This window comes from Hippopotamus amphibius, chromosome 8 (assembly GCF_030028045.1).
Source record: "Hippopotamus amphibius kiboko isolate mHipAmp2 chromosome 8, mHipAmp2.hap2, whole genome shotgun sequence".
Lineage (NCBI taxonomy): Eukaryota > Metazoa > Chordata > Mammalia > Artiodactyla > Hippopotamidae > Hippopotamus > Hippopotamus amphibius.
In genome coordinates this window covers 142,988,164-143,005,206 of record NC_080193.1, presented here as the reverse complement: position 1 = coordinate 143,005,206, position 17,043 = coordinate 142,988,164, and the positions used below count along the sequence as shown (strand labels likewise).

The 17,043-nt window shown below is 41.5% G+C and overlaps 1 protein-coding gene across 10 annotated transcripts in view; it reads left to right on the top strand.

The window, feature by feature from the left end:
* Positions 1-17,043, top strand: part of STK39 (serine/threonine kinase 39) — a 282,065-nt gene that overhangs the window by 54,746 nt on the left and 210,276 nt on the right. For all 10 annotated transcript variants that reach the window (XR_009055030.1, XR_009055028.1, XR_009055027.1 and 7 more), the window contains exon 2: positions 3,048-3,160. Coding sequence is in view for 6 of the 10 variants with exons in the window: in XM_057744396.1 (XP_057600379.1) it covers positions 3,048-3,160 (113 nt within the window). In the remaining 4 variants the exon portion in view is untranslated. The remainder of the gene's footprint in view (positions 1-3,047; positions 3,161-17,043) is intronic.

Genomic DNA, 17,043 nt, shown 5'->3' with positions numbered 1-17,043 from the left:
TAGATGGAGGATGCAGAGGTGGAACTGGGGGGAGAGCTGCAACAGGTAGGGCCGAGCTTCCCATCAGCAGCTCGTTAAAGATGCGTGTTGATTTCTCTGCTGGGTACCTGGCCCAGTGCTAACTTGCTACTTGTCACTTTCTCTGTGGCTCCCTTCAGCGAGGGTCTCTTGTTCTGGAGACCCTGACTGGAAAATACACTCTGTTATCCGTAGGGCTCTTTGTAGTGTTTGGCTCTGGTATCTGGAGCATTCTGGGTGGAGCCCCACATGCTGTGATCTGCAGAGCCGGTGAGGGTGGTCCAGTGGGACCCGAGTAGCAGCTGATAGAGAAGCAGTGAGGTCAGGGGAAGGGAGGCCCTTCTCCAAAATACACAAGCAGCTCAGGCAGCTTAGTACCAAAAAAGAAAATAACCCAATCCACAAATGGGCGGAAGACCTACATAGACATTTCTCCAAAGAAGACATACAGATAGCCAACAGACACATGAAAAGATGCTCAACATCACTAATCATCAGAGAAATGTAAGTCAAAGCCACAATGAGGTATCACCTCACACCAGTCAGAATGGCCATCATTAAAAAAATCTAGAAACAATAAATGCTGGAGAGGGTGTAGAGAAAAGGGAACTCTCCTGCACTGTTGGTGGGAATGTTAATTGGTACAATCATTATAGAGAACGGTATGGAGGTTCCTTAAGAAACTAAAAACAGAACTACCATATGACCCAACAATCCCCCTACTGGGCGTATACCCAGAGAAAACCATAATCCAAGAAGAAACATGTACCATAATGTTTATTGCAGCACGATTTACAATAGCCAGGACATGGAAGCTACCTAAATGCCCATCAACAAATGAATGGATAAAGAAGATGTGGCATATATATACAATGGAATATTACTCAGGTATAAAAAGGAATGAGATGGAGCTATATGTCATGAGGTGGATAGACCTCGAGTCTGTCATACAGAGTGAAGTAAGTCAGAAAGAGAAAAACAAATGTTGTATGCTAACTCATATATATGGAATCTAAAAAAAAAATGGTACTGATGAACCCAGTGACAGGGCAAGAATAAGGATGCAGATGCAGAGAATGGATTGGAGGACACGAGGTTGGGGGGTGGGGCAGGGGATGAAGGGGAAGCTGGGACGAAGTGAGAGAGTAGCACAGACATATATATAGTACCAACTGTAAAATAGATAGCCAGTGGGAAGTTGCTGTATAACAAAGCGAGATCAACTCGATGATGGTGATGCCTTAGAGGGCCAGGACGGGGAGGGTGGGAATCGAGGGAGAGAGGGAATATGGGGATATGTGTATAAATACAGCTGATTCACTTTGGTGTACCTCAAAAACTGGTACAAGAATGTAAAACAATTATATTCCAATAAAAAAAAAAGTAACCTCTGACATTGGCACTCACTTCTTGAACTGAGCTCTAGAGAGAGTGAGGATTACTCGAACTTTCCCTCTAGGTTGTTTCTCTTTTATTCAATCACGTAGGACAGAAGAAAATATTTTCCTAGCAAGGGCAAGACAAGTAAGGAAGGGGAGGAGTGTGCTCTGGCTAGGAGCCAGCAGACCTGACTCAGATCCCGGCTCAGGTACTTGTTAGCTGTGTGGGCAAGTTTCCCAAGCTCCAGTGTTCTCACATAGAAAATGAGGCTATTAACAAAAAGTGCACAGGATTGTAACGAGAATTACACGAGGAAAATGCTAACTGTACAGTGGGTGGTCAGTGTGTGTGCCTTTTCTTCCCCAGTGAACACAGATGGGACTTCCTGGAATGGAAGCCTTGAACTTGGAGACCTGTTTTTGGAGCATTAGGGTGACCTGCTCAGTCACCAGGTCAGGGGGCCACAGGGGAGAACTTCAGCACTAGAAACACCCATTTGGGCACGTCCATGGGGTGGGAAAGCCTTGGTTTGCGCAAGAAATGTCATGCCTTTCTCTCACATGTATCAGGAAAGCTAATACCGCTCTCTCCTCATTGACAAAAGACCCTGCTCCCCCACTTGGATGGTAATTGAGGACTCATTTCAGAAACAGTATGTGAAGAAAAACTTGGAGAAAGGAAGATGGTCACATCTGCCCCCTACTTTTGCAACAGTCTCGAGCACAGGCTGTTTCTCTTTTTGGCAGTCTTGCAGGGAGAGGATTTTTGTGATGAGAATGAGATTTTTGGTATTCTTTGCAGAATTGAGATGCCTTCACCTGGAGGTCTCTTTGCGCCTACAGAATATAAATCGGATTAGAAGCTCTTTGTGCTCTACCACAAATCATTACATGTCTACATTTGCTCTTATAAAATATGGATAATGACATGACTCTGTCTCCTAGGAATTTGAGTGCATTAGCTAATGATCATGAAACCTAAGAAATGGGAAATGCACATGAATGCTGAGAGCTTTTGTAATTATACATTTGCATCATTTTACTTGGCATCCTTGAGAAGTCCTGCTTTCAATATGAGAATACTCAGGTTGATTCCTGCTCTTCTCATTGCAGAGCAAGCTTGAAGAAATAAGCTCAAAGAGCGCTCAGAGCAGATAAGTTGTCACAGCATCTCGTGGAAGCCCTGAAGTGGCTCAGGCTGGAGTGGGTTGGTTTGGGCTGAAGTGGGAGAAGAGCTCGAGCTGTCGTAAAGGCACCGAAATGCGGAAATACCAGCAAGGGTTGTGCTTAGATTCTCACGTTCCTTGTTCTTGTGACGTCAGACCCATCACTTTCTCAGCCTTTGTTCTGGGCAGCAGTGAACACACTGTACTGCAATGGGCTCTTTTGATGTGGGTCACCTTCCTGGATTGTTAAGCCTCTGCAGTGCAGATGCTGTCTTTGTATTCTCTAGGAGGGTCCAGTTTTTCCTTTTTCTCCTTCAGATAATTATTTTCAGACTTAAGACATTCTTTAAAAAGATGTCAAGTGGTAATGTTTTGAATACTTTGAGTAGAAACTTTAAAAACCGTATTAATTTGCGAAGGGGGTGACAGATATGAGCAGACGGTGTGCCACGTGGTAGCTGATGTTGTTTTCACTTCGTTTCAGGCAGTGGCGCTACAGCTGTGGTCCAGGCTGCCCTATGCAAACCCAGGCAAGAGCGCGTAGCAATAAAGCGGATCAACTTGGAAAAATGCCAGACCAGCATGGATGAACTACTAGTAAGTACAAGCGAAGGGGATGCTGCCGGTGGCTTTTCTTAACTCGTGGGTATATAGCGACGGGCCAGAGAAGCAGGAGAGGAGAGAGTGGAGGCAATGTGGTGTTTTCTCCTGTTTGGACACACGTGCTTCTTGGAACGCAGCCCACGTGGCTTTTTCCTCTTTCTGATACCGTTGTGTGATATGCAGCTTGCTTTGCTTTGAGAAACAGAATTTTGCTCAGCCCTCACGATCCCCAGGCGGGGAGGGTCTCAGTGTTGACCCTCTGTTTTATTCAAGTGAGGGAACAGACTCAGATGACCTACGGGCATGTGATACTGAGTGCAGAGATGGATGGCGAGCTTCTGGCCCTCGGTCTTGAATCGTGACACAAACAGGAATTGCTCTCTAAGCAATTTGCTGGTCATTTTGGCTTTCCTAAATGACAAAATCTCCTATAAATTTTAGTTACTGAAAATACTGCAGCGTAGCTTGCATTCTTATTGTCTAATGAGAGGGGTTTGTTTTTCGTACAGGGCAACTTGTACTTCTAAATAAAGTATGTTACATAAATAATTGGAGCTTGTCAGGGTGTGGATACGACTGTAGTAGCATTGGTTGGTTGAAGGAACATTTGCTTTGGCTTAGCTGACTCATTATTAAATGAACAGCTTGGCGAATGGTGATTAGTTGCCCGGCAAACTGTGAAGGGTTTGAGAGTTTAATCTCATAAATATAGTTGTCGTTACGGCTGCCAATTTTCTTTTTTCCCTTTTGGTCATTTATTTGAGGATAATAGAAGACTGCAGTGGAGGAGGTAACTGATTGGTTATCCCAGCACTAATCCCAGGACAAATATTAGTCCAATAGCTCCATACAAGCTTCAAAGTATAATGACGGTTGGCTCCAAATGAAGAAGCCTTTTGTTAGAGTCTACATTGGGAATGGAATGTCATTAACAAAAGCTTTTTGTCTTTACTCAGAATATAGCTTTTATTTCAGCCATAATTACAGTACGCTATGGTATAAATTAAGTACAAGGATAAAGCTGTACTTTTCCAGATCTGTTTGGCCTTACATTTTCAATTAGGCTACACAAGCCATGGTTTTCCCTGGGATTGAAGCAATAGATTGCCAGCCAGAACTCAGCTTAAAGGAAGGGTTTCCACAACTTAAGTAAAAGAAAAAAAAATTATTTTTTTCTTTTGCATGCATCTAAGGCTTTTACCCTCTTCAGAATTTCAGCTGTGCTTTGCTGTTGCCAAGATGATGACAGCATACTTCTGTTGCTTGCTATCGGGGTGACCAGTAAAACTGTGCCTTTGTCATCTGACCAGTGTTCAAGGTCACTTTCTGGAGTGGAAAAAGCTTTAAACAAACCGTGGAGAGAGCTGTGTCCTGCTTTTGCCACCAACTTGTTTCTTAATTTTAGCCAGGTTACTTAACAGCGCTACGTGATTTAAAAAGAGAGTTGCATCACAAGATTCCTCGGGTCCCATTAGGAGTCCTCAGGTTCTGTGGCTATACTAAGTACACATTAATTAAAAAAAACATCTTGGAGCATGCGTCTATACTTATGCCCTACTTGGAAATACCACTCTTGAATTTGCCCATGACAGTTGTATTTTACCGTGGTGTTCTGTTGGAGGTCTCACAGCCATCTTTTTGCCACCAGCAGAATATTTATACAGGATGTGTATAAGGCTTGTGTGTACTTGCATCGGACAGTTCTGAACCAGCCTTCTGGGCTACTGCTGTGGTCTCTGGTTTCTACCAAGTTCTCAGTTGCCCAAAGCCTCCATGTTTTCCCCCTGCTGACTTTTTATCAGCAGTTGGCTGGCAGTGATGATAGCTGTATAGAGGTCCCAGTGGAGGCACCAGGGAGATTGTCATTCCAGGACTTTTCTGCTGTTACCCCGGGACCAGGAACCATAGCAGTGTCATTTGGAGTTACTCATAATTTAGCCAGAGCTGTCAGTGTGAGGGCTGGTGCTTTTATGGCTTTGTGCTTGGCTCCATTAATCTGAGGTCTTAAGATTTACGAGTTTGCTTATTAGCAGTTAATCTCTCTCTTTCATTCTGCACCCGCCATGCCCATGTTACTGTTAATGGAGTATAGTATATGTGCATAATTATTTTTCATTTTAAAAGATGTATTGATTTGTTGCTCTGACCGTTCCTTAATTTTGAATCTTTGACCTTTGATGTCTTGATATTTCTGGGAATGGGGAGAATGGTTTTGGTTCTTCAGAACACACAACACCCAGGTCCTTTGCAAACAAAAAGAAATGGAATTTACCGTATAGGCTGCCTAAAGTTGTCAGGTTTTTGTGGCCTAGCTGTTGGCACATGACTGGAGCAAAGTTGCTGTAATCCTTTCAGTTTCTAATCCTGCTGCTGCTTGTGCTTTTATTATCTCTGCGGGTTCACATTTTGGCAGTGTTTGGACATCCGGTATCCTAATAATCCTTTAATTCCGTGTGTGTGTGTGTGTGTGTGTGTGTGTGTGTGTTATATACAGGTCAGTGCTTCTCATGGTTTCACAAACTGTGCCATGTGTTAACTGGAAACCATTGTTCTTACAAGAAACAATGGCCACTGGGATCCTTATCTAGTGAGAGTGTTATGTCATAGAAGTCACAGTTATCAACTGTTGGCTGGCTGCAGGAACAGCCGTGTCCCTTGCTGAAACTCTGTCACCTCCCACCCCTACTCCCTGCTCTATCCCTACCCCCCTGACTCCCAGAGTAAGGTGGGATTTACACACGGAAGTTGGGTGTGTTGGCAGAGAACAGTTTTGGACAACTGGCCCTGGACTGTGCTTCTTCATGTGGTGGTTTTCCCATGGTCATAGTTTGTTCATGATTTGGCTGAAGAAGATTCAAGTGGTCATGATTTTTTTTTTAGTTTATATTTTTATTGAAGTATGATGTCGGAAGCAAAGTAATCATTACAGCGTCATCTTCTCTGAGAATGAAGGGAAGAAAACAAATGTTCAGTGAGATCAGTGGTGCTGCATAATTGGTAATTTAAATAAAATTTATGCTGTTGAAATGAGTACTGTAATATCTTCAGAGATGTTAATTTATTTGGTAAATACTTGAGTTTCTCCATTGTGCTTAGGCCCATAAAAAGGATGAGTTTTGGGTATATACGTGAGAGGACAAAGATATATGCTCACTAAAAATGATTAGAACACCCTAGGATAAACGTTTTCCTTGGCATTACATGAGTACCATTTAACTGATCCAATCGAAACTATTTTTCTGTGTGCTGTTTTGAATTTTCATATGTGTCTTTGTCTCTACATCCTGATCTCTCTAGGTGTGATGCTCTTGGTGGTTAATTTTCCAGAAGCCAAGGGTTGTTACTGGTCTGTTCTATATTCTTAACCATCCCAACCTAGATACTTAGATAATTTCTGTAATTATTAATCCCACATTTGTTGTTAACCCCATATTTTGTTAATCCCACAGTGTTATAAATGACTAATCGTAATTAGCTTAACTCCCTCTGGGAGATAGTTAAACAGTTTTAAAGCAGAACTTGTTAACTCCATAGTTACTAACACCGTACTAGATGCTAGGCACTGAGCTAGGTGATCGGAAAACAAAGAGGGGTCCTGTGTTTTGTGGAGCCCAGGAACTGGCCAACGAGATGCTTCATTTTGGTATTGTGTTGGTGAGATGTCTGAACTGGGAATATCTTTCTGCGTGTTTCCCCTCTACTTGTCTTGAAATGGTTTAGCAGATTGATAGATTCTCTAATGTTTACTCCATTGAGGAAGTTCTTGCTTTCCAGTAGGAATTTAAGGCTTGCTAAGTAGGTGTGACCCACTGTCATGCAGACTAGCATATTCCCATTGAAAATGGCCTTGAGGTTTCTTGAAAGAGCTTGGTTCTCTGGTTTGTGGTCAACCTCAGAGGTTAGGGCACACTTGGCTTCCGTTAAAATTCATTACGTGGGTGAAGCATTCATCTGCTTTTTCTGAAGTCATCCATCTTTTCCAGTTTCTATCACCAGGTGACAATGAATTCCATAAATGTGACACAGTCCTTCCGTTTCTGTGCCCTGAATCCCACTTTTTTTCGGCCTTCAGGGCATACTCACCTTCAGTTCTACCCATGGATTGGTGAACACTTTGGGGCATCACCTTACTTGACTTTATGATTTTTCGACTTTAATCATGTCCTTTTCAATTTTTTTTTGTCTAGACTAGAATTCTCATATTTTTAGTCTGTCCTTGGTACTAAGTCATGGAAAACGCTTCCATTTTTCATTCTTTCATATACATCAGTGCCATAAAATCTTACAGTTTAATTCTTAGGGGCAGGAGTGCTTTAGGTGTAGGAAAAATCATGGCCCTGGGGTGAGACAAAGTACTTATTTCTTAAAAAAAATGGGAGGGGGGGAATGTCTAGTTAAGTGATTATATTATGCAGCAATATGTAACGATCATTAAAATATTTTAGTTTGTGATGGGTGATAAATGTGAGTGAGATCGTTTCAAAAAACGACTATGCACCAGTGACAGATGCTGAAATTTGTGGTAGAGGGAGGATTGCTTTCTGGGTCAGGGGGCCTGTGTTCTCCACTTGGGTCCTCGACTTGGGATGAATCACTTTCACTTCTGGTCCTTATCTCTTCATTTGTTCAATAAGGAAGTATACTCGGAGGCAAAAATTTATTTTCACCACCAAAAGTTCTGTGATTTTTTTTTTTTTAATTTATTTATTATTTTTGGGGGGGTACACAAAGTTCAATCATCTGTTTTTATACACATATCCCCGTATTCCCTCCCTTCCTTGACTCTCCTCCCTCCCTCGACTCCCCCCCACCCTCCCCGCCCCAGTCCTCTAAAGCATCTTCCATCCTCGAGTTGAACTCCCTTTGTTATACAACAACTTCCCACTGGCTATCTGTTTTACAGTTGATAGTATATATATGTCTGTGCTACTTTCTCGCTTCCTCTCAGCTTCCCCTTCACCCCCCGCCCCCTCCCAAACCTCGAGTTCTCCAGTCCATTCTCTGCATCTGCGTCCTTGTTCTTGTCACTGAGTTCATCAGTACTATTTTTAGATTTCGTATATGTGAGTTAGCATACGGTATTTGTCTTTCTCTTTCTGACTTACTTCACTCTGTATGACAGACTCTAGGTCTATCCACCTCATTACATATAGCTCCATCTCATTCCTTTTTATACCTGAGTAATATTCCATTGTATATATATGCCACATCTTCTTTATCCATTCATTTGTTGATGGGCATTTCGGTTGCTTCCATGTCCTGGCTATTGTAAATCGTGCTGCAATGAACATTATGGTACATGTTTCTTTTGGGATTATGGTTTTCTTTGGGTATATGCCCAGGAGTGGGATTACTGGATCATATGGTAGTTCTATTTGTAGTTTTTTAAGGAACCTCCAAATTGTTTTCCATAGTGGCTGTACCAACTTACATTCCCACCAACAGTGCAGGAGAGTTCCCTTTTCTCCACACCCTCTCCAACATTTGTGGTTTCCAGATTTTTTGATGATGGCCATTCTGATTGGTGTGAGGTGATACCTCATTGTGGCTTTGACTTACATTTCTCTGATGAGTAGTGATGTTGAGCATCTTTTCATGTGTTTGTTGGCCATCTGTATGTCTTCTTTGGAGAAATGTCTATGTAGGTCTTCTGCCCATTTGTGGATTGGGTTATTTGCTTTTTTGGTATTAAGCTGCATGAGCTGTTTGTATATTTTGGAGGTTAATCCTTTGTCCGTTGTTTCATAGGCAACTATTTTTTCCCATTCTGAGGGTTGCCTTCTAGTCTTGTTTGTGATTCTTTATATTTAAAAATTAATGCTTTTAATGAAATCCCCTTTTAAAATCATTTAAATAGAAACACTAATTACTAGTAAATTATGCTTTATAATTTGGGATAGTGTCAAGTCACTCCAGTATTGTGCTGTAACAATAAAAGTTCACTATAAATTCATAGATTTGGGTACACAGAGTGCCATCTGTTTCTCCTATGTACATAATTAAAAAATTTCTCAGTCTTGAACTAGAAAGTCTGCCATTTGCTCTTCTCTTCCTGTATCATCTTTGTAAGGATATTTTGCTTTCACTGACCACATTTGTAAGTTAATTATGTCTTCTTTTCTCAGAACAAAGCCCTGCTCTCATTTTGCTTTCTTCTGTATTGTTATTTTACTAATGACTGTGCTTTTCTCTTGATGTGCAGTTCCCTCTGTACTCCTCTTTCTCTCCTCCTGCCCGTTTCCCTTTCCCCTTTCTTCCTCTTTCCTTCCATACTTTCCTTCCATCTCTTTGGAGGAAAGAATTAGCTATGATTTGTAGGTTATTATGGAGAATAAAACTCTAGATATTGACTTTGCCTAATGGTCATTTGAGAGAATAGTTTAGTTATCCCCTATTATCTGACACAGGCTTCTCTCATCCTTTTAAAATTAATTTTTAGTATTTGTGGACCTCTAAGCAGTTCCTTTAGTCAAAAGGTTTTTTTTTTTTTTGCCTTTTGAGATTTTAAAAAATTAAGAAAAAATTTCTTTTTTTGATGCCTTTTAACCTAATCTCTGTAATTGTGTTAAGACTTTTGCAAATCTTGTTTATTATAGAAAATGATTATACCAGTTTGAGGACATCAGCTTAAAAAGCTGGAGGCTATGTGTGTTTTCTTTATTGTATCAATGAAAGTACTTGACATTCTCTTTGAACTAAAGAAGTTTCTAATTTGTAAATTAATCATTCATATCCCAGCACTTCCCTCATCATATGTGATAACAAAGTGCATTTGGCTGTTTCTTGTAGAATCTTTTATACCAAGGGTATAGCATTAAAATACAAGCCTACTGCATTGAGTGTAGTACTGTTTTGAGCATTTCATTCTCAAATATTAAATTTTATCCTGTCATTTGTCCCTTGCCACTTGGCTTTGTAATTATTTTCCTATGATTTGGTATTTGTGCTTACGCAAGTATAGTCCAGTTGAGAGCAGCATTAGCAATGAGAAACTTTTGGATAATTTGAAGACATTCCATTTTTAAGAAAATTGGAGAATATCACATATGCAAAAGTAACTTATTTTTACAGCTCTAAAGTTACATTAGCTTAGGAATATGTAATATTTGGGTGAAGAAAAAAATTTTCTTTTTTGGAACATTAAATTTAAAAGTTATATCATAGCTGACTCAGATAATAAATAACCTAACTGAATTTACTTTTAAGTATTCTTATACATTTGTTAGAAATGGTTTGCTAAAATCTTTAACATCTCATTTTTTTTTTTTTCCCAAAGTGTAAGCAGAAATTAACATTGCAAGGCCACTCAGGTTTCTGGACTTACATGTGCTTGGTAACAAGAGACCCAGCACATGCTCATTTTCAGAGGAGGAGAGAATGGGGAAGACACTCCCAGACTGAATACAACTGTATTTACATCTTTTTTTCTTCTTTTAATACTTCACTTTTGCCGTCCTCATAAACTTCTGGAAAATGTTATTGCTTGGGTTTAGATGAATGCTTTTGTTCTTTCCCATGTTGTTGTCTTTGTTATTTTGGTTTGGTTATTTCCACAATTAATTAAGCTGCTTCTGAAAAAGGACTCGGAAACAGGGAGAAGGCTGGAGAGTGTTGGGCAGGGCTTCTGCCACTGTTCCCTGGCAGGACCTCAGGCTGCAGAGCATACCCAGGCCTGGGGCAGGGCAGCCTGCAAAAAAGAAAAAGACACGTTTCACCTCACATTCTCATCCTTTGGTGAAGAAGCCAAATACAGCAGCAGTGCTGAAAGTTGGCCTGGAGGTTTCCAGCAGCATACATTGGCTGAAAAGAAAAATTCTTCGTGTTTCTTTTTTAAATGAAGCCTTCAGCTTTACTTTTTCCAGTACACCCAGTCATGGACAATTAAATGATCAAACAGCAGTTGTTGATAGCTGAGTCTGATTCAGATTCCTGATGGCCAGCTTAAGAGCTTTCAGAACCCATAAGGCATCCTTGTTACTGTTTGCCAAAGTTTTTTAGCCGACTCTGAAAGAAAAGGGTTCTTCTCCATTGAGCTTGCCTGTGGGGTTTCGACATCACTCTTTTACTCTTTGCTTTCCTTTGTCTCCTCGTTTCTCTTGGTGAAAACAACTGTTCCGGCTACTTCTTCATTTCTAAGCAAAATTCCTTAGTTTGTTAGACCAGTTTTTGCAGAATGCCTGCCATTGTGATGTCATAACCAAGCAAATAGGCCCCGTTTCTGTTCTGTTGGAAGTGCGTGTTTACCCATTGTGATTTCTCTGCTGATTTCCAGGAATTTCCCAGATCTCCAACTCCCCTGATCCTTTACCTCACCTTTATAGCTGCTCTCTCCAATTTTCAATTCTTCTCCACAAACGCTGATTAAGGCTATCACAAAATTTATGTTTGCCGTTTCCTAATTTCTTACAAGTGTTTCCCTGTCTTCAGACTATCTAGACTTTATCCATTTCTAATCCTGTCTTCAGTTGGACTGTACTTGGATAAATAGATGCCAAATCATATGAGAATAATTATAAAACTAACTGGCGAGAGACATGGGTTCATTTATTCATAAATATTGGGTTGGCCAAAAAGGTTGTTGGTTTTTTTTTTTCCCCCGTAAGATGGCTCTAGTAGCATTTAGCTGTCTTTAATGTAATTCGAAACAATTTTGTTAGATTGTATGTGACGGCTGTCATATCAGCGTGCATTAAAAAAAAGCCATAAAGACTGGTGAATTTTTGTGTAGCCATTTTCATATTGAAGATGGAAGAAAAAAACTAACATTTTCAGCATATTGTGCTTTATTATTTCAAGAAAGGTAAAAAAGCAACTGAAATGCAAAAAAGATGTGTGCAGTATGTGGAGAAGATGCTGTGACTGACTGAACGTATCAAAAGTGGTTTGTGAAGTTTCATGCTGGAGATTTCTCGCTGGACGGCGCTCCACGGTCGGGTAGACCAGTTGAAGTTGACAGCGATCAAATTGCGACATTAATTGAGAACAATCAACATTATACCACGCGGGAGATTGCTGACATACTCAGAATCTGCAAATCAAGCACTGAAAATCATTTGCACCAGCTCGGTCATGTGAATCGCTTTGATGCTTGAGTTCCACATAAGTTAAATGAAAAAAAAAAAAATCTTGACCGTATTTCCGCAAGTGATTCTCTACTGAAACGTAATGAAAACGTTACATTTTTAAAACAAATTGTGACGGGCAGTGAAAAGCAGATACTGTACCATAATGTAGAATGGAAGAGATCATGGGGCAAGTGAAATGAACCACCACCAACCACACCAAAGGCCGGTCTTCATCCAAAGAAGGTGATGTTGTGTATATGGTGGGATTGGAAGGGAGTCCTCTATTATGAGCTCCTTCCGGAAAACCAAATGATTAATTCCAACAAGTACTACTCCTGATTAGGCCAACCGAAAGCGGCCCTCGACAAAAAGCATCTGAAATTAGTCAAGAGAAAATGTATAATCTTCCATCAGGATAATGCAAGACTACATATTTCTTCGATGACCAGGCAAAAACTGTTATAGCTTGGCTGGGCATTTCTGATTCATCTCCTGTATTCACGAGACATTACACCTTTGGATTTCCATTTATTTTGGTCTTTACAAAATTCTCTTAATGGAAAACATTTCAATTCCCTGGAAGACTGTAAAAGGCACCTGGAGCAGTTTTTGCTCAAAACGATAAAAGGTTTTGGGAAGGTGGAATTATGCAGTTGCTTGAAAAATGGTAGGTGGTGGTGAAACAAAAGGGTGAATACGTTGTTCAGCAAAGTTTTTGGTGAAAATGAAAACGGCGTCTTTTAGTTTTACTAAAGACTAAAGTCACTAAAAGCTAAAAACCGAAGTCACTTTTTGGCCAATCCAATAGCACAGGTCAGAATGTTTGACTTAACTCTTCCTTGAGTAGGTTTTTTCCTATTGGTACTCTTATTCTGAAAGAGGCAGGAGTTTGCTGCATATGTGGCATTTAATTTTTGTAATTAAAAAAAACTTCACAATAACATATTTTTCATGATTGAAAATGACAGTCCAAAAAAATGCACTGCTCTTAGAAGAGCTTTGTCCATCTTTTTCTCCCATTTCTTGGCTGACATTTGAAATCATTGAAGTTTATGGTTTTCTTTTTTCTTTTTTAAAAATATCCAGCTACTTACAGTATTGGGTTATTTATGAATATTGATGAAGGTACCCTTCATAGTGATGCTGATGTTATGGAAGTGCAAGCTGGGTGATGACTTTCTGAAAAGTGTTTTCAATGAACATGGTTACCCTCATATCATTTAAGGAATTGTTTACATGCTCGTGGGTGTTGGATACATTTTAAAGATGTATTTGGTTATCTCTTGCATTTGGAAATATACATTTTATTTGATAGTATTTGTGGGTCATATATTTATTTTTCCTTTTTGGATTAAGCTGCCGTGTTGGAAATGTGCTTGGGAGGTAGATGTTTCTCTCAGCATTTCATTGAAAGAATTAACACATCTCAGAGCTTAGCCGGAAAGCAGCGCTTCTCAAGCTTGGCTACACACTGGAATCACCTGGGAGCTTTCGAAAATTTTCATTCCCAGGTCATGTCCTAAACCAATTTACATCAGTGTCTCTGGGGCTGAGATCCAGGTTGGTATTTTTCAAAGCTCCTGAGGCGATTCAGCTGTGCAGCCAAGGTGGAGAACAACTGCTTTAGAATTCACTTAGAAATAGCACCTCCTCAGATTTAACTGCACGTGATGCTGGAGCTTGGGTGGGTTTGCTTTCTCAACTTAAGGCTGGGTAGGATATTTTGCCACCAATACCAGATAAAGAAGAGTGTATTTCAGATTTAGCTAATGTGTGAAAATGTGTGAATTTGGTTAAGTATAGTTTAATATTTTGAATTCAGAATCCATTTACATTTCTCTCCGTTTAGAGCTTTGTGAATCGCATCGTCTTTGGGACAAAAGAAACTGGGCTTTAACTTTTTCCAAATTATTTTGTCTTCAAACTCTTTTTTGTTTCTTTTTGTTCTGAAAGCTTTGCATCGGTATGTATTTAGACTTCTTATTCCAAAAGCATTTGAGGCAGCATACCAGGATGCATGAAGTATGATAACATGGTGTAAATTAAACACAGGGTGAAATAATAAGGGAAAACACAGATGAGGACGATGTAGAGTTAGGAATGAAGAGAAAAATTCTTGGCCCAATGACCTGGACACGTGTTACAGGACACTCCTTGAGCCAGCAGGGCACAGAGCGCGTTCCTTACGTGGCGTTTCTGTGGGGAAAGGTGAGTGCTGTTGCTAGGGTCTGTCTGTCCCTTGGAGACTTAGTCGGGAACTTGGGGCACTTGGGATTAGTGATCAATGTGGGGATGCTCACGTACAAAGAAGAAACTGAGACATCGAGAGACTGACTTACAGCATTCTGCAAGGAGTTGTGTAGGTCTCATGTTGCTTATTTCATAATAGTCCTATGTAGACGGCATTATTAAGCTCGTTTTACATAAACGGATACTGGGGTTTCTAAGACACCGGGTGACCTGCCCAGGTAATCAAGCAGTGGTCAGTGGCAAAGTCAGGCTTCCAAGCCAGCTGTGTCTTAGAGGGCAGCCCTTCTCAAGTGGCTCTTGCCGGCCCACGTCCCTGTTAATCATGGTCCCTGCTTACTCTCTGATAGTAATTGGAGGGAAAAATTGGGGAGGGGGTTAAGACAAAGGCCATCTAGCAGTATTAGAAAATTGCTCATAAATATTTAAACACAGTTTTTTGTTTATTGTTTTTTTAATTTAAAAATTTCCAGCTTGGGGGATTTTTCGGGGCAGTTTTTTTCCTCCCAACCTATCGCATTTTTGGGGTAGGACACTTCATGTTTTTCCGTGTCTCCCACCAAACCTCGTCTGTCCCATATAAGAGGCACGTGTCCTGCCCTCTTCTGGCCAGTTCACCCGGAAGGGGCCAGCGGCAGTGTGTGGGTGTCCCTCCCAGCCCGTCGGTGTCAGCAGATGGGAAGGCCTTCCAACTTGCTGCCCCGTCTTAGGTCGGTTTTCCCGCTCTTGTGACATTGCACTTGTGGTGCCTTTGGGATGAGGCCGCGAGAGCAGATGCAGCCCTTCCAGCCGCAGGGAAGCTTCGAGGCTGTGCCGCAGCTTGCTTTGGCACGTGGTGACAGGCCTGGTTTCACTAGGCTTCCAAGGGAGCCCCTGTCTTACAGTCCTTGACTATAGTTTTGGCAAACGTGTTGCCTGAGTTCTTCCGACACGGACCTCATGTTTTTCTCTCCCTTTGAATTTTTTGCCCTTTCCCGCGGTTGTGACGTGCAAACCACTTTAATCCCAGGGTCTCTCTGATTTCCGGCGTGGCCTCCCGCCCCTTTCACGAGGTCTCACTCAGTGCCGCTGGGCCTGCTCTCCTACCCTTCCGACCCCAGGGCCTCAGTTGCAGCCTATCATCTGTGCTCCTTCATTTCACATGCCCTCCACCCGAGGGCCTGTCTGCCTGCCTTCTGCCGCGTTGTCACTCGGATGCCGGTGTGCATCTTCACAGAGTCCACATTCGTGTTTGAGAAGTGCTGCTCTAAGCCACACGTCTCCTGGGCATTGTGTCCTAATTCAGGGTCTAGAGGATTGGAACCCAGTCATTCTGTAGGAGGAGTTGGGTAAAAAGGTTTTTTTTTCCATCCACTTATTCATCTTTAGGCAATACTTTGGGCTTTTAGGGATAGGAAGAAATATATTTGGGGATAAATGGCTTTGCCTGCCCGTGTGGATGAAGTTAAGGCATCGATTGGGAAAAGCTTGGATAATTTAGTTGGTAGACTGTTACCAAGAAAGGATTCAAGGAAATGGGGGGGGGGGGAGTAGTTCTGTGGAAAGAATATTTGATTCAAGTAATAGTTGTGTTTTTCAAATCATAAAAGATATATAAAACTGTCTCCTTGTGTCTGGGCTGCTAGAACAAAAATACCATAGACCAGGTGGCCTATAAACAAAGAAACTTACTTCTCGCAGTTCTGGAGCCTAGAAGTCTGAGGTCAGGGTGCCAGCATGGCTGGCTGGGGGCCGTCTTCCAGGTTGCAGGCTTCTCTCTGCTTCCTCAGGTGGCAGAAGGGGTGACCCGGCTTCCTGGGGTATCTTTTATAAAGGCACGAATCTCATTCATGAAGGCTCCACCTTCATGACCTAATCACCCCCCAAAGGCCCCACTTCCTAACACCATCCACTTGTGAATTTTGTAGGGACACAGACATTCAGACCGTGGCAAAGTTATAAATACAGTTGACCCCTGAACAATGCAGGCTTGAACTATGGAGGTCCCCTTATACTCAGTTTTTTTCAGTAGTAAATACTATAGTACTACATGATCACGGTTGGCTGAATCTGAGGACGTGCAGGAGCCAAACCTTGGATACCGAGGGGAGGATATTTGACTCTGAACGGTCGATGCCCCTAATCTCTGTGTGTTCAAGGGGCAGCTGCTTAAAAATGTTGTATCTCTATAAAAGGCAACTAAACAAAAGGCTACTAAACAAAAGGCTTACATATACACTAAATAAGGGGTTGGATAGACAACCTATTGCTTCCTTTTGAAAAGAGTATTTCTACCGTGTTTGTGGAAATGTTACTTAATATGGGTATTCAGTGATAGCACAGGTCGTATCTCAAGGCAGAGTGACCAGTGTTTTTCATTGTGTCTTTGCACATTCGAGGCTCTACTGCATGGAAAGGCTGTGTAGTGAAATGGGTGGTGTCGGAGTGGGATATATGGACACCCAGCCAAGCGGTGAAGAGGGCAGTGAGGTTATGAGTGGTCAGACTGATGCAGGGCCCACCTCTTCTTTGATCTGCCCTTACACTGTGCCTGGGGGTGTATTAGTAGCAGCAGTATCTGTGTCT